An 18,033-nucleotide genomic window follows, 5' to 3' on the forward strand; every position below is an offset into this window, starting at 1 on the left:
GAAAATTACTTTGCTCATTCTAACATAAGAATATAATTGTTCCTGATTAGGAATTTTAATTCTGACATTGAAATTTATTTCAGGCTGTGAATATTTTGAAATGAAAGAAAAACCACCAACAGACTTTCAACACTACTAACTGAAGTAAGAATGAACAAAAACGACACCACGTCATTTCCACATGTGCCACAATCTTCTCCCAGTCTTAATTTCAGATGGATGTTTTCACATTTCAGTTGAACCTTGATGTTTTGTCTCTTCAATTAAAGCCACTTTCCACTCAAAAAATGTGTTTTTCTAACTTTGATGCTCGAGCTTCAGAACGGAGAATGTGCTGAGTTTGACCCTTTTAATCTGCTGAAGGGATAAAGTTTCTGTTCTTAATTTGTGTACATACGAGCATGATTTCAATTAATTGTAACTAGCTTGGAAGCCAGTCGTGGTCCAATCTGCAACTAAAATAAGTGTTATGTGGAAACTAAACCTGCAGTGCACATTCACTGCATGAGAAAGGACCTTAGTGAAGGAGGTAAAAGTGTCCAGTATTTAACTTTTGACAACTTTTTACCAAACATTCTGCCAGAGGAAGAAGTATTCAGATCTTTACTTAAATAAAAGTTGCAATATCACAGTAATAAAAGTACCAAAGTTAAAAGTACTTACTTTGCTATTGCTATTTCTACTGATGCTACCTGTAATGCCAAATTTCCCTATCTGGGGATTAATAAAGTTAATCTTATTTTATCTTATGCAGAATGGCCCATTTTATATTTTTTATTGGTGTATGGATGCATCAATATGCATCATTAGTGCTGCAGTCAGTAAAAGTTGGACTAGTTTTAACTACTACATACAGTATACAAATATCTATTATCATTTATTAGTTGATTGTATATTGTGTGTAATGTAGTGGAGTAAAAAGTAATAATAGTAATATTTGCCTCCACATGGCAGTCAAGTAAAATATAAAGAAGCATAACATGGAAATACTCAAGTAGAGTACAAGTACCTCAAAACTGTACTTCCACCACTGCGTTCTGGATTTCACAATGAGGGAGCGAGTTGAGGTGTTTCTAAGAAATTTTAACCAGGTAACATTTTTTGGGAGAAATCTGCAAGAGTATTTTTACATTCATAAATTTTATATACCTCTTACGCTAAATAATTTCACTTCAGTTACATTTCCAGTGGAGGACTTTTACATGTGATGGAGTATTTTTACCATGTGGTATTAGTACTTTTACTGAAGTAAAGGATGTAAATGCACTGAGTACCTCCTGCACACCCTTCAGCCTGCGGACGCTGGCAGCTTATTGCGCTTTCAGCGAGAAAAAAAAAACCTTTAATCGCTCCAAGAGGCAGCTCACAGTGCGCATGCGTGAACATTTACCCAGCAGGTAAACTCCACCATGGCGGCTAGAGGCCATGTGCAGGACCCCAACGACAGGAGGCTCAGACCCATATACGGTGAGGACTCAATGGAGAGTGACATATTTGTGCGTGTTTGCAGGCTCGGTAGACATCCTTGTGCTCTGTAGCGGTGTATGTGTGTAAAGGAGAAGGTGGTGGAGTCGGGGGGCAGCGATGCGGCCCCACCAGCTCCAACCACGGTCTCTGCTGTCTGCAGCGCCCAATGACAGTGCACCTTACCCGGTCTGCCACCTAGCCGGGGTGGGACACGACTGCCCCGGGTCTCTGGATGACCCGTGTGTCACCGTGTTGTACCTGTAGCCATTCTCGGTGGTGTTACAACACTGAACGATCCGGACATTTTGTCGCCTGGTTTGGCTGATTCTCAAAGTCGAGGTGCGTTCTCCTTTGCTAACGTTCGCTATTTGACAGCTAGCTAGCGTGCTAATGTGTCGGCTAAGCCAGTTAGTCCTGGACATGCTACAGCTGCGCGTTTAAAAAGAAAAGTTTTTTGTTAGCACCGGTTGTGTGCCTCAGGTTGACCGATATTTCCGCTGTGATTAGCTGTCCGTGTCCAGTCTGAATCTGTAGCCGCATTATAGCAAGTGAAATGTTACACGGTTAGCTTCCAGCTAGCATTAGGCTCATAATAGTAAGGACAAAGCTCCAAGCTAGCTCCAGTGCATTAGCGGTAGCCAGCTTGCTAGCTAGCATGGAGCTGTCAGAGCTAACGGACAGTCCCGACAGAGAGCTGACAGCGTGCCGCTAAATAACGGAAATAATGGACATCCACCGTGTGAGTAAGAGAAGAACTGCCGTTAATCCCGCATGTTTAGCGGTTGTTTTATAATTTCTTGCTCTGTAATAGTAGCACTGTGTAGCGTCGAATTATCCGTGTTTCGCAGACCTCCACTGAGAATGAACAACTTTGTCAAAGCATTGATCGGCAGTGAGGTTTGAACTGTGCAGCTGCAGTGAATTAAAGATGTAGTTTGGAAACCATGAATAAGTCAGTCAGTTTCTCCACGATAGCTGTTTTTGCTCCATGTTTGGAGCCTCGGGGACGCCGGGTTTGGCCGCAGACCACCAGCTCCTGATGAAGTGATGCGTCCTCAAGTTTCTGCAGGCTTTCGTCAACTTTTGGCTCTTCTGCGGCGACAGTCCGAGCAGAGAGAATAGACATGACATAACCACCGTGTTCTGTCTGCCACAGTTAATTTTGGCAGCCAGCTGTCCTGAAGAGGCTGAACTGAGGTGTCTGTGTGTGACTGCATGCACATATTTCAGCATCACCCAGACAGACACGTTGGGTTGCAGTGATGGTGTTTCTGGGACTTCAGCCACCAGCTATTTTCATTATCAATGAATCTGCTGAGTAGTTCCTCAGTTTGTAGATTCATCGTCAGGTGAAAGTCACATAAAACAAAGGAAATCCTCATCATCACATAGCTGGAACCAGACCTTTTTGGTATTTTTGTCTTGAAAAATGACCAAAACAATGAATTTATTCTGAGTGTAAATTGACTAAGTATTAAAAATACATGAGAATTCACACTATTTTGTCACTTTTGTCCGTTTGCATGATGAGTTTTATTCTAATATTTGCAATCACCGTCATTAATGCAATGATGTTGTTTCTTGTGTTTTCTGCAGATTATCTTGATAATGGCAACAATAAAATGGCGATACAGCAGGCAGATAAACTGCTGAAGAAACATAAGGACCTGCACTGTGCCAAGGTGGGTGACTAAGGACGAGTGTGCTGTGTGTGTTTTCCACTGTTGCTCGAGCCGTCATGGCTCTAAGAAAACACAGATTTCTCTGTGGAACACTTGCATATAACACAGTCACCAGAGCACAAATATAACCCTTAAAATTCTGGCTCCCTGGCCAAGTTCTCACCTGCTGCATCACTCCGTGTGTTATTATAGGACACTTCAGCTGTTCTATAACACTCAGTACAAGAAAAGCACACATTCGACCGGGCTAGTAAGAGTGGACGCTGTGGCAGTGATGAACACTTGCTGCTGCTGCAGGGGTCGAAGCTGCTCACAGCAGATTACACTGCTCATTGTTAAAAATGTCTATTTTTTTTATTGGTGTATGTGGGAGGGAAAAAACAGTTTCTGGAATAACATCTGGAAGTTATCCTGCGCTGATGGATTTTATCGTCCATGAGCTAAAAGCAGTCCAGACGCAGATATTTGTGACTGCTCACATCCAGACTCCTGACTGTTAATCTGTGATCAGTCGCGTGGACGTTTAACCTGTATTAACGTGTTGTGTAAGGTCCCCCAAAAGGATTAATTATTGGAATGAATGAACTACAGTTTTTCTTGTTGAATGGTTTTCACCGTCTTTGGCTGAATGATTCTTTTAAAACATGATCAACGTCTGCTTGTTGCTCACGTCAACCAAAGATGGATTTTCCAAAGATGAGACCTGAACAGGTAGAACTATTGAGTGTTTCAAGGACAGGATGGAGAGATTAGGTGATAGTCAGAAAATATACTATATCGTATTTAGTCATTTTGGGATCAGTTTCAAGATCAGGTACACGCAACCAAATTCACTCAGCCGTCAAACATCCGGTGTGAGCAGCATCTCCGGGGGACGTCAGACTGTTTGTAACCATGTAGTGAACATGTCTTCACTTCGCTGTTGTTCTGTCTGAGTGTCTTTGTCTGTCCTCGTCCCTTCAGGTCCTCAAAGCAATTGGTCTTCAGAGGACTGGAAAGCAGGATGAAGCTTTCGCTCTGGCCCAGGAAGTGGCCACGCTTGAGCCCACTGATGACAACTCGCTACAAGCTCTGACTATACTGTACAGAGAGATGCATCGTCGTGAGTACACACACGCACACACACACACACACACACACACACGCACACACACACACACACACACACACACAGAGATAGGCTGGTAATGACACTAGCAGGACTGCATGCTGGACTCTGTGTCTGTTGTTCACAGCTGAGCTGGTTGCCAAGCTGTACGAAGCTGCAGTGAAGAAGGTTCCCCTCAGCGAGGAGTATCACTCTCACCTCTTCATGGCGTACGCCCGGGTGGGGGAGTACAAGAAGATGCAGCAGGTGAGAAAGCTCACGTGCATGCGGACACGCAAACACGTATGACGAGAAAAGGGACATTTATTTAGAATAATGAAGAGGATTTTGACGGCTGCGTCTTCTTTACAGGCAGGAATGGCCTTGTACAAAATCGTCCCCAAGAATCCGTACTACTTCTGGTCTGTCATGAGTCTGGTGATGCAGGTACGAACAGGCTCGTGCGACACATTCACGCTGAGGTGGTTTCATTGTTCTGGAAATAACACGTGTGCTGTGTCGTTTGGTGTTCAGGCCATCTCAGCACAAGATGAAAAACTGGCCCAGACCATGTTCCTGCCTCTGGCTGAGCGCATGGTGGAGAAAATGGTCAAGGAGGAGAAGATTGAAGCTGAAGCAGAGGTGAGAAACACGTCGGCCGATTCTGCACCAGGTTTATAAAATCCATTTGAACAAAACTAAAATGACATCACACATCAGGCCCTCCTCACTCCAGAGGACGACCTGGGAGCAGCTGGAGGGACTGTGTTTACTCAGCCTGGATAACTGGACTGAACTCAAGAAGTGAGTTTCTGCTCCGTATTGGACTATATCAAAATCTAATTATCTCGCAGCAGGAGCATTAATAACAAACAGCAGGGGGCAGCAATACGCCACTGTAGGGTCTCACTGTAGGGACATTCGTCGTCCAGCCCGTTCTCTTGAACACTCAGGAACACTTTGAGGGAATTTGGCACAAATGTTCACTCAAGGATGAGCTGATGAAGCTCTGGTCAAAGGTCAAAAGTCAAGGCCTCTGAGAACTCTGGTGACCTTGTTAGTTGGTGGAGGCATACGACCATGAGGTGATAATTCTACCTCCTGCAGGCCTCTACTACACGTAACATTCGACCGCCAATTACCAGCATTATTAGATCTTGTTACAAGCATTCTGCGAGCTCATTGGCTTACTGACGCTGATGAGATGTAGTCCTTAAATACTGAAATTTGGTACAGAATGACAAAAATAAAAAGTCATAAAAGTTGTTTAGTTCGGCGTTGGATAGATTATAATCATATATGAGAGTCAGGAAATATTGGCCTGAATATAAGACAACCAAAGTCAGTTCTCCTGAGCTCCTGTCAGTCCACTAAGAAGAGTTTTCACGCTTGAAACGTGTCAATGTAAATTCCCCTTTGTGTTGCTTGTGTATCGGTCACACACTCACACTCTCTGCTGTCTTTGTGAGCTCCTCTTCGCGACTCTGTGACGGCAGTAATCCTGCACAGCTTGACAGATGAGTCGGTCCATGTCCGCAGATGTCCGTGGTGATCTGAACTCTTTTTCATTTATCAGGAATTTATTTCCTGCACGATGACACAATGAGCCACCAGAAACTCCAGGAGGTCAGACACAGTAAACGGACTTGAAGAAGCTCACTAGCTTAGCGACAAAAAGGCTGCAAACACCCCAGATCCAGCACTCTCCTGCACACAAGTGTTGTTCCAGTTGATGGTCCTGTTTAAAGTTGTCTGTGGCTTCTTATGTGTGACTGTAGGTGCAGCTGTATTTCATGATCCTGGAGCGTTTGGGAAAGTGTGTCGAGGCTCTCGACGTGATCAGGGGCCCACTCGGGGGTACGTTTGTATGTGTGTGTGTTTATAAAGCCTGAAAGATCAGCAAAATTTAGCAAGTTCCTCCATGTGTCATCATTTACAGGGTGTGTTAGTGAGCAGTGTATATGCTTCATCCTCATTTCAGTTCACTTTCTTCATTAATCGGGAGAAAACACATTAATCAGCAACACTGTAGATGTTCTCGACTGCAGCCCTTTAAACAAGATTCAGGTGCAGAAATGCAAACACTGCACAGTAAGATCTGGAAATGTCAGTAGCGTTAGCAATAACTTTTCCCAAGATGGTTCACAAATCATGGAGAGCAACAGAAAGCAGCAAATCACTGATGCAATAATATAAGAACATCCACTGTTCAATATTTTTAGCCAATAATTTCGATCTTAAATTTAAAAAAAGTAAAATGGTAACTCACACGTTAGACACAGATCAGATGTGTTGCCTCTGTATGTCTTTATGTTTCTGTATGTTCCCACAGAGAAACTGACCAGCGAGCTGCAGAGCAGAGAAAACAAGTGCATGATGCTCTATCAGAGGCTACAACGCTGGCCGGAGTGCAACGCTTTGGCCCACAAGCTGCTGCTTAAAAAGTGAGTAGAAGCTCACACCTGCCTGTCAGACACAGCTGCTGGTCAGCACCTGAGTTACAAACCTGCCTCTCTGTTTCCAGTCCCGACGATTGGCAGTTCTATCCCTCCTACTTCGACTCTCTCTTCCACCTGATCGACCAGTCGTGGAGTCCGCCGGAGGAAGGCGAACAGTGAGTACAAACACGTCATGGTTTTTAAGGCAGATGCACTTTTCAGTTTAAAAAAAAAAACAAGGACGTGGTGCTGATGTAAAATGAACAAAAACATGAATAATTCACTGTAAGCTAACTGCTGTCTGCAGACAGGTGTGCAAAGACCACTTCTTCTGCTCTGATACATTCCAAATATAAAAGTAAACTTAGCTGGAATATTATTATTATTCATTTTCATGTTTTAATTTATCCTGTTCATCCTTCCAGAGATCTTTTATTTTGATACAAGCAGCAGGAAAGTGTTTTGCAGCCACTGTCAGTTTAACAATGCGATGCAGTGAAGTGACGTAACACAGTGGCTGAGAGCAAACGCTGCTGCAGCTTTCTGTCATTTACACGTTTCCAGTTGTCGGCAGATGTTTTGGAAGGTAGCTAAAAGGGATTCTGTGCCTCAGCTTTAATCTTTTAAGACTAACTGCTACGAAGCCCTTACTGTCAGCTGAGGGTCACACTGAATGATGAAAAGTCACCGGCCTTCATCAGTGTCAGAAGCTTCATGTAAATCGACTCTTCTTCCCTGCTCAGCAGCGTGTTGGTCGTAGGATGAACAGGAGCCTAACTGACGGAGAGCTCATCCTTCAGCCAGTGATCAGGGTTTTAGAACATCTTGTGCCTGCAGGAGTTCAGCCAGCTGACTTGCGCTTGAACGGCTGCGAGCTCCTGTAGCGCCGCTCTGTTGTTTGCCTCTGAACTTTGGATGATGACTGTCAAACTATCCCGCGCTGATCTGCGTTTTCTGTCCGTCTCCAGCTGTTCGGAGGGCTCGGTTCATCACACCGTGGCTGAGGTGGTGAGGTTTGTGGAGGAGAGAATTAAAGGGGAGGACGGCAAAGAGTCTCGCTCACTCAGAGGACCCTATTTAGCTCGGCTTGAATTAATGCACAGACTGAGAGAGCGGGGCTGTCCTGAAGAAAGCCTGCTAGGTATAACGCATGGATTGTAAAAACAGTTGCCTTTGCCCTGTCTGGTTTCGCCCTCCTTTAACGTCACCTGTGTGGCTTTAAACAGGTGAGCCTTTAGAGCTAATGGTGCAGTTCTTTGGGAAGTTTGGAGACAAACCCTGCTGCATCACCGACCTAAAACTATACCTCCACCTGCTTTCTCCTGATCAACACGTTCAGGTGAGCCCGAGCTGCAGCGGAATTGTTGAGCTGCCTCTTGCAAAGTGAAGGTTCGAGCCGTGAAACACGTTTCTCTCTTCAACCTTTCAGTTCGTTAACCGTCTGAGCGAGGCGGTTCCGCTGGGGGAGCGGGGAGATGAGGGATTTGCTTTCCCGGAGGACACCAAAGCGCTGCAGAGGCATTTGTGTGTGTGTCAGCTGAGTCGAGCTCTCGGCCTGCATCACTCTCTCGACGTGGAGGGAAAACTGCGTCTCATCGCGGAGCTCAAAGCTCACTATCGTCACGGGCTCAAGTTTGGTAAGAACGCCTTTATTCACTCTGAGACCTCTTGGCATTAACATTTGTTCAGATTTTTATGACATGTTATGTCTCTTTGCTCCGAGTACAAAGTGTCTCATGCTCAGTGTTGTTCATTTGCTCTGATACCAGCGATTCATCATCATCATGGCAGTAAATCAGTGTGTTTCTATTAAATTCCTGAAATAAAAAGTGCACATTGTTTGCATTTCCAGAGCTTGTGGAGAGCTGTGAAGTTTAGTAATAACACATGAATGGCTTCTGTTGGACGCAGTGTTTTTGCTTGTGATGGGACAATAACTCAGTCAGCATGTTGCTCTCTGTGATTTACTGAATCACTCTGAATATCTGCAGTCGAACATCCACTGAAGCATCAGAGGTATTCTGTGCAGTGTTTTCTAGTTATTCTTCTGTTTTAATGTGCTTCTCTCTTTTCTAGCTCACTCTCTCCATCACTGCTTCCTCTTTCTCTTGTTCCTCTGTCTCGCTTTTTGAAAATAATCTGTAAAGTCTGTTACGTGACCCCATTTAAACATGAACAAGCCATAAAAGGATCCCTGCCATTGTCCTTACAGTGATGCTACAGCCAATCCCTGCTTGCTAATGTTACAAATTAAAGCTTCACGCAAGTTGCTGCAAACTCGAAGCTCGTGTGTGAATGTTCGGTGCTGCAGAGTCACGTCGAGTCATCAGAAATGCAGTGGGGACTTCTTGCATGTCAGTCACAACATTTTGAGCTTTCCCATCTCGAATTGTGAGTTCCAGAGTTTGTGCACCAAGGACTGACGGGATCATTGTGGTGCTGATAAGAAGGTCTGCTGTGATGTGTTGGTCTGCAGGTGTTAATGGACCCTGTGTGTGGCAGTGACATTACACCTCCCAACCTGTGCAGCTGATGGTTCCATCACCTCATGTTGTTGATGCCTCATCATAAATCTCATCAGACCGGACGACATTTGTCCAGCCGAATGTTTCTCAGCCCAAAGCAGAAGTCTGTTAGTTTACAGTTTACAGATGTCACCTGCTGTTTGACACGTGTGCAAACAAACTGGTTTCTACCTTAATTACATCAGGGCCCAGTCCGCCTCACGCTTTCCGCCTTTATTTGATAGATTTATTTAATTTCCCCAGCGTGGGATTAATAAAGTGTTATCTTATCCGTCCTTAGCAAATGTTTTGACAAGTTGTCGTGTGTTTGACGTCACTGAGAGACAACTCTGCACACTCAATGCTTCAACCCGGCGGCCAAAATCTAAAGGTTTTCAATAAGCCGTCATCAGTAGGCCAATCACATGCAAAGCAAGCGTGGGATTGTTGTTCCTGCTGCGTGTTCTGGTTTACAGCGAGCACATGGCAGCACTAGCACAGGATTTTCAAATAAAACCGTTTTATGCAACTCAGGTTCTGGCCGGAAGCTCGAGCAGCAGCGCGTTTGTCAAACGTATGTTGTAGTTACGGTTAAAATGATGGAAGGAAGTTCATGAATGTACAGTAAAAGACAGCCCAGCGTCCTCCTCTGTGACAGATTCTCAGGCCTCATGTCAACATGGAGACCAGCAGTCCTGATTTTAATGACTGTAACTCACAGTGCATTTATATCTAAAGGTGGATTATTCGGTCAGGTGTATTAACAACAGCTTCTCAAGCGGTTCATCGCTGACTCTTCCCTGCGTCCAGCTGCTGCCTCGGTCTGATCTAACGTGCCGATGTGTGTTTAACAGGGACGACCGCTCTGAAGACGGAGCTGCAGTTTTCTGACATGTATTGTCTCATGGCAGCTCACGTGTACATCGACTTGTGGACGGAGACCGGTGAGTTCGTCTTTCTTGCTCCAGACGTGTCTGCGCTGCAGCGGTGGCGTCTCTAACCGTGTCGCTGTGTGTTGCAGGCGATGAGAACATGGTGTGGCAGGGTTTGGGCGTCCTCCAGGAGGGTCTGTCTCACAGTCCCTCCAACGCCCAGTTCAAGCTGCTGCTGCTGCTCCTCTACTGTCACCTGGGAGCCTTTGAGCCCGTAGTGGACCTTTACTCCAGCCTGGACGCCAAGCACGTACAGCACGACACCATAGGGTCAGTGCATAAACACGGTTCCCTTCAATTACACCTGGGCCTGAATCTATGAAGCCTCTCAGAAAGACAAACTAAGACTAAAACAGTCTGGAACCCATCATCATCTGATGTTGATTTAGCGTCTGGGGGGCAGTGGCTGGTGTTTTGGGGCTTCCAGTGTAGCCAGCAGACATCCAGATAAACTATAACGTACATCCAGGCAGAGACTTCCTCTTTGTTTACGGTCTGATTGGCAACTTGAGACATGAAGAGGACATTTCATCTGATCTCTGTGTACAGATCTCTGCACGTGAATGCAGATAGATGATCATAATAAAAAGCTACATGGTCGTCAAACAAAGCTGATCGGTTCTGAGACTGCTCTGGACTGTTTACCTGCAACCTAAACCAGCTCAAACATGATTGGTCAATACGACTCGGGCGGAAATGAGTGGATGAAGAGGCGGAAATCATTTATTTCTTTAGTATCACTCAGTGAATCCTAACAGTGAACATGTCTGAAACGTGGCTCTGCCGTCAGTCAGTTTATGCAGATAAATAAGAGAACATGAATGAATTGAATGAGTTTTTTTATCTGAGGAGCTTTACGAGCGATCAGAGTTTGATTGACTTCCAGGCTGTGATGGAATCCCTGTTTTTTTTCACAAAAGTTCACAATATTATTAAAAACTGCATTTTTCTAATAAGCCCATCGGCATATGAATACTGTTCCTCTCATGAACTGTGTGTTGATACCTCTGCCTGGCAGCTCCGGACAGATCAGGACTCCTCTGGAGCTCCTCAGTATCTCCACAGTGTCAGCACAGAGAGGATAAAATGTTTTTACTGCAGAGACGACGACTAAAAATGTGTTAAAATCTGGATTTTTGGGCTGATTTCTTTCTGAGACACCTGATAGATCCGAGCACGGACCAGCGTTTGCTATTACGGGCCAGACATTTGTGTAAAGATGCTTGTTTTCTTGTTAAATTTTCAGGTTCCTGTTAACACGTTATGCTGAGTCATTGGGTCAGTTTGCTGCAGCCTCCCAGTCCTGTAATTTCTCCCTCAGGTTTTTCCACTCAAACCAGAAAGATGTAAGTTGGTCCCACGTTGTGTTTTTTAGCTCTGATTTATTCAACACTTCCAGAGTCTCTTGTTCTTCATTTCCTTACTCTTCATCATTTCTTTCCACCAGACCTCAGAGTATATCATCCAGGCGTACAAGTACGGAGCGTTTGAGAAAATCCCAGAGTTCATTGCTCTCAGGAACAGGTTGAACCAGTCGCTGCACTTTGCTCAGGTCCGCACTGAGAGGATGCTGCTGGACCTGTTCCTCGAGGCCGATATGTGAGAAAATCCTGCAAACACGCATGAAAATTACAGCGACTCGTGCTGCCGAGTTGATTTCGTCACTTAGATGATGTCTGTTTTTGAATTTGTCTTCCAGAGTGTTGAGTCTGGAGGAGAGTGTGAAGGCCATGTCTTTGTCTGCAGAGGAGGACGACATCCCCTGGGACAACATGAGGGACAACAGGGACCTTACTGTTTTCACCAGCTGGGACCCTAAAGAGAGGTTTGTCATCATTTTCATGATATTTTTGCAGAAACAGACACATGTGGTTGCTGAGGGGCTGTTGTTGACATTACCATGGTTACAGGTCTCTGTTGCAAGGATAGCAGAAACCTGTTTACATCATCCATATTTAATAGTGGAAAAATTCTGGCTGTGCAGGTCTCTGTGCAGGTCTCTGTGCAGGACTCCTGGAGGGAGTCTGTGGTCGTAAAGATAATTTCAAAATTGTTCACCTTCTGTCTGAAACGTGGTTTTAGTGCCCGTCACTTTAAGCATGAACAGAGACGCTGAAGCAGCTCAAACATCAATGAAAAACTGTTTCTGTAGCAAACATGAAGGTGAATATTCAGACGTTTGTCAGCCTCTGTCGTTCCTCTGCTCGGCAGAGACATAATGTTTTAAAGAATGGTAAAACTTCTTATTGGTATGTTATAAAATGTAAAATAAAAGCTTCAGATTTTTCCTCCTTTCACAGACAGTTAACTGACGAACACCGGCGTCGCTCTCTCGAGGAAGAATCTGTCTGGCTGAGAATACGCTCGCTGACTCTTCGTCTCCTCGCCTCTCTGGCCGAGCTCGGACACTCGCCCTCGCAACAGAACTCTGAGATGGCCAACGAGAACGGGGTCGGAGACAAGACCTCGATCCTCGGCAGCCTGCTGTCCCAGCTCAACCAGACTCTACAGACGGCGGCTCAGATTGCAGAAAAACGCATGCAGGTACGTTCAGTGAATGAACCATCGCGAGCCTACGTCCATCCTGCACATCAGTAATCATATCAAGAGAGAATAAAAAAGACGACAGCTGTTACACACTCATGGGAAACTGCAGCTTGGTTAGCAGTGATTTCTAGAAGTCTAGTCTAGAAATCAGAGGGCCCGGGTCTATGAACCAGATCAACGGCTCACTGGCAAAACGCCTCAGATATTTGAGAGCCAGCTTCCTCTTCCTGTTGTCGATCAGTGGAAGGAGATGCAGCTGCATGAATTGTCACCCCTACACCCTCTTTCAGTGGTTGCTGTTCCTTCCTCTGTTGCACAGGGAACAAAACCTGTAGACGAAACTGTCTGCGGCTGTTTGAGAAGACAAAAGCAGCTTCTCTACAAAGCTGCAGGATCGTCAGGAAAAAGACTCTGAGGCGGATTAGAGAGCTCAGTGATCCATGTGTCCACAAGAGAATTTCTTTATCAACCAGCTCGAGGACACAAAGGCCAACTTTTTGTTTTGATGCCCAATAATCAAATTTATTTGTTGGGCTGCACTGAAAGTCTTTTCAAAGTTTCTAATGAGGCGTTCAAGTAAAGCTTCAAATGTCGGTCATCACGTTTTATGATGTCATCACCCAAAAGAAAAAGATTTAAAAATCTCAATTTGAATACACCAACAAATATGAACTGAAGCTGAATATTTTATTAGATAAAAAAACATGTTGTGAATTTTGGAATGATGATCTTTTTTTTTATGTTCACTTTTGGAGTTATTGAAAAATGCATTGTGTGAATCAGCCACCACTGGAATCTAATTAATCTAATAATAAGTCTGTTTCATTAATATGTCAACATCATGAACTGTTCAGTACAGCTCTAATAATTTGTCTCTTTAAACTTTCACCTAATTTGAGGTAAATTTTCTCCCTAAAAATGGTGTTGACTGATGGTTTTAGGTTTTTGTTTTCAGACTCTTTGCAGTCCGTTTGAAGAACCTTAACGTGTGTGGAGCACATTTCTGTATTGATGTTCGTGCTGTGTTGCAGTATCCATTCCTGGGACCACCCTCCACCCGCCTGGCCCCCGCTCTGTCCAGTGGCAGCTGTCAGTGTCAGGCCGCAGCCCTGCAGCTGTCGGTCCACCTGCAGGAGCTGGAGACAGTCGGACTCGGTAAGAAGAGACGTGAAGCGCATCGGGAGTCTCCTTCCTCGATTCCTGCCCAATGCTTTTGTTCTCACACTTCTTTTTGCCCTCTTAGACGAGTCGACAGAGCTTCAGACCCAGATCTGTAACGGTTTCAAATCATTAGTAGTTCAGCTTCAAGGTGAGTTAGCAGCTGGTCGTCACAGTAGCCTGCAGAGGTTTGCACTCGGTCCTTATGCTTCGTGTTTCCTCTTTCTGTCCACAGAAATACTGAATAAATGCAAAGGAGATTTATTGGAAATGAAAGAGAGCAAATTAAAAACCTCGCCCTCCTTATTAGAAAACCTAATCTTCTTTGTTGAGGTGAGACGTCTCTGCTTCCACACAGACTCATGATTTCACACTCGCTCTGCATCAGATGTGTTGAAGCTGTAACGTGCTGGTGTTGCTCTGCAGACGGTCTGCATAGTGTTGTGGATGGCGAGTCACTGTGCCAAGATCCTCAGACCACTCAAGACTAGTCTACAGAAGAAGAAGAAGAAGAAGAAAAAGGATGCAAACACAGCTCTGGTACAGTTCAAATCCTCCAGTTATTTATCCATCATACATCCACACATCGGTCATTACAAACACACCGTCTGTAGTTGGTGGTCACTGATGATTGTGTGTCTTGCAGCCAGCGGTGGTGTGTGGCTTTCAGGAGCTGACGGGGAGCTTGCAGGACCTGCTTACCCAGGCTTTGGAGCATATAAAGGGGCAAGAGACTGGCATGACAGCCCTTAAACTGGCCAGTTTAAGCTTGGACGATTACCCACAGGTCAGCGTGCAGACACACGAAGGGCTTGTCTTTCCCTGATGTTCATGAACACATCTCATTTATAGAAGAGCAACACAAACACAGAAGCTTCAAATCAGCAGAAGGACACAGAGCAGAACATAAAGTCTCTGTTCTTCTTTGATTTTCATGGCCAATTAATTACATTTCTGCAGAAGTCACAGATGAGTTAATTGTAAATGAGGAGCTTCTCTTCATCTTTTTGTTTTTGCCTCTGAGTCACTTTTGAAGCTCCGTCTTCACGTCTGCATTTGATGTGTCAGTCATGCTTGTTTGCATTTGAACGCTGCGTAGTCTTGACAAACCACATCTTGGTTGTGGTGTATTCATTGCTGAGAAGTTAAAATCAGATAAGATAAACTTAAATGATCCCACGCCGGGGAAATGTAGTTGTTACACACAGCAAGAATAAAAAGGAGAGGTAGAAAAAGAACAAAGACACAATTAAAGAAGGATACAAAATAAAATCAACTAATTATAAATGTATATTATATTCAGAAAAAGTGTAAAAATAATGTTGTCTAACAAGCTGAGCCCATAAAATGACGAGACCCCCGGGTCCAGTCAGTTGGAGGGTGGAGTCACTGATTGTTAGATGACTACATGATGAAATAATACAAGCAGCAGATGAGGATGGGGGATGCTGTTGTTAGCCATGCTAGCTCCTGCCAGCTCCCACACACATGCATACAGCCCTGCTGACATGTTTTCCACAGCAGTCTGAATGAAGCGTGACGGCCATGCTGGGGCGAATGGCGTCCTGCTACAGCAGGGCGCCACGTCGCACACGATGAACTGACGGACCGTTTGTCTTCCGTGTGTTTCAGGACGAGGCTGCGTTTATGAAGGCTGCTATGGACAAGGTGCAGAGCAGTTACCTGCGCTCGCTGCAGGAGGTCGGAGATCTGCTCAAGAAGAGAGCGGAAACTATAAAGAACCTCAAGATCTGAAAAACCATCGCACACCCCCAAACAAAGACGACTATACTCCCACCATCTGCCCCCAGTGTCCCACACCTCCATCTGTCAGCCCAGCAGCTAACCCACGAGTCGGACGCTCCCCGCCGGTCCGACCGACCCGCCCGAGCACACCGTCGTTACTGACCTCCTCCCTCTCCTGCGTCTTTCTCCATCTGGATTTTTTTCTTTTCTTTTCTTCAGCACACCTCTGGGACATTTGCAACTCTTATAGCACACAAGCTTGTAAGTAAACTCATGAATTTATACAGCAGTTCTAAGAGAAAATGAGGAAAAAACAGACACGCTCCTTTTAAATAAAATAAAAAAATAGAGCAAATTAGGAAAAATGAATAAGCAGTTTTAGATGAGCTAATCTAATAAATTATTGTACATAGCAAAGAGCAACTACCACCACAATATAAGACACAATAAACCACTATCCTGTTTGTCAGTTATGTTTCCTCTTTATTCCTCACTTTGTTTTTCTGGTGACCCTGAGCACGCACGCACGCACACACACACACACACACACACACACACACACACACACACACACAGGACTGTTAACACTAAGGAGGAAAGTTCTGTCAATGTGCTGCTTTTCCAGCTGTTTCTCCATCAAAGAGCAAACGGGCACAATTTTGCATTGAACTGTTGAAGCATTGGATACGCGACTACCTGCAGACTGAAGTTTCCTATTCAAGAGTTCTTTTCTCGCCCTCTTTTCTTCTTCTTCTGATTTTATTTTTTTGCTTTGTGTATCCTGTGTGTCGCCTTGGTGGAACCACCTCTGTAGTTGCAGTATTATAAAGAGCAGCGGTGGGATGAATTCAATCACCAGGACGTTTTTTTTTTAAAGAACCTGAAAAATCTCGTCTGCCGCTATTGTTTCCTCTTTCTTTCTTTCTTTCTTTCTTTTTGTTTATTACTAGTTGAAGTGGTGCTTGTAAACTTGTCAATCATGGAATCGGGTTGTTCAGCACAAAAAACAAATTCAGGCATGGATCAAATAATCAGACTGGACTGATTCTAATTATCTAAGAGACCATGTGTGAATATCTCAAGATGAATATTCACCAAAAACACGATGCATCGTTTCCTCTGATGCTGCAGCCATAGAAAGTCTTTCTAGCAAAGAGAAATTCAGTTAATCAGATGCTGGACTGCAGGTTTTGGCCTACAGTGTGTTCCAGTTCAGTTCAGACCAGAACATTTTGCTTCCTTTGGCCCAGATCTGATTGCACAGGCAGTTATTTTCAGATGCAGCTCTGTAGAATAATGTGCTCTGTCACAAACAGCCAACGGCTCGCAGACAAACATTGGACCTAAGTGTAAATAAAAGTCGAGGCAGCCTTTTTTGGAAACATGGTGTGAAAGGACGTTAGTGTGTTTTTAAAGCCGCTGCAGTAGATTTACTCTGTGTTGATGTTTTTGTCATTCCCACTGAAGACCACCCCCCAAAAACGTGAACCAAAACAATGTCATCATCTTCTCAGTTTGTGAACAATGAGCATCTTCTATTCTAACCAGTGACAGTTTACAGGAGGAGCACTGACTGCAGGTTGATTTGGCAGATCGACGTGAGGAAATGGTCGATCCTCCCCTTCCTGTTTGTCTTGTAGACACACACAATCACACACATCTGCTAATAAATGCCTTTTTTTGAAACCTCGAGCCCATCTGTGGTCGAATGGATCCGGCTGGAGAGAAGATGTTTGTTTATCAGACTTCATGTGTTGTTGTTGAGGTTCAGAATAATGGTTGACAATCTGCAGCGTCATCTCACCACCCCCTTTTGTTAGAAAATGGAAAACAGAAACACTGGAATGTCAAGCTTTTTTAAATAAAAAAGTTAATGTGAGAAGTTGGTTGTGAGATGTCTTGACTTGAGGAGTTGGGGAGATACAACAATACGTTTATGGACAGAATATTAACAACACTGATCATTTATTCATTCTTTCAGTCATTTTTTAACTGTTTCCAGCTGCTACAATTTGAGTATTTGCTATTTTTTGTCAGATGTGATGGATTAATTGAAGAAATGATTAGTTGCAGCTGTTTTTTGTCTTCAGTGATCTGCACAGCACCTGGAAAAAAAATTAAAATAAAAAGTACATACATACAAAATATGTGTAGAAATAAAAACAAAACTATACAAGAGCAATTTAACTCAAAATTTCAAGGCAGCAGTATACATACACACAGTACCCACGACCAGCAGTACTTCAAATAATACTGCAGTACTGTCTCAGTGAAGAGACAGTGGTGCCATTAGAAGCAGCAAATCACTACTGGAAATTTAAATGATTTCAAACCACATAAATTCTGAAATAATCATTATAAATTCAGTCATGTATTCAGTTCATAAGATTCAAATCCTCATGACCTTTGTTTGCTTCATACAGTTATCTTACCAACGACAAAATAAAAATGTACAAACTGCAACTTTTGTTG

The 18,033-nt window shown here is 44.1% G+C and overlaps 1 protein-coding gene across 1 annotated transcript; it reads left to right on the forward strand.

Moving 5' to 3' along the window:
- The first annotated feature begins 1,386 nt into the window (after positions 1–1,386).
- Positions 1,387–17,435, forward strand: naa25 (N-alpha-acetyltransferase 25, NatB auxiliary subunit). Its single transcript, XM_041960730.1, has 24 exons — positions 1,387–1,467; positions 3,064–3,149; positions 4,113–4,251; positions 4,385–4,503; positions 4,609–4,683; positions 4,771–4,878; positions 6,015–6,093; positions 6,569–6,680; positions 6,761–6,850; positions 7,643–7,815; positions 7,901–8,013; positions 8,104–8,311; positions 10,033–10,122; positions 10,200–10,380; positions 11,357–11,456; positions 11,558–11,709; positions 11,810–11,935; positions 12,411–12,654; positions 13,689–13,812; positions 13,901–13,966; positions 14,051–14,148; positions 14,242–14,355; positions 14,462–14,602; positions 15,448–17,435. The coding sequence occupies exons 1-24, from the start codon at positions 1,410–1,412 to the stop codon at positions 15,568–15,570; spliced, it is 2,919 nt and encodes a 972-aa protein (XP_041816664.1). The 5' UTR covers positions 1,387–1,409; the 3' UTR covers positions 15,571–17,435.
- The last annotated feature ends 598 nt before the right edge of the window (positions 17,436–18,033 follow it).

This window comes from Chelmon rostratus, chromosome 19 (assembly GCF_017976325.1).
Source record: "Chelmon rostratus isolate fCheRos1 chromosome 19, fCheRos1.pri, whole genome shotgun sequence".
NCBI classification, from domain to species: Eukaryota; Metazoa; Chordata; class Actinopteri; order Chaetodontiformes; family Chaetodontidae; genus Chelmon; species Chelmon rostratus.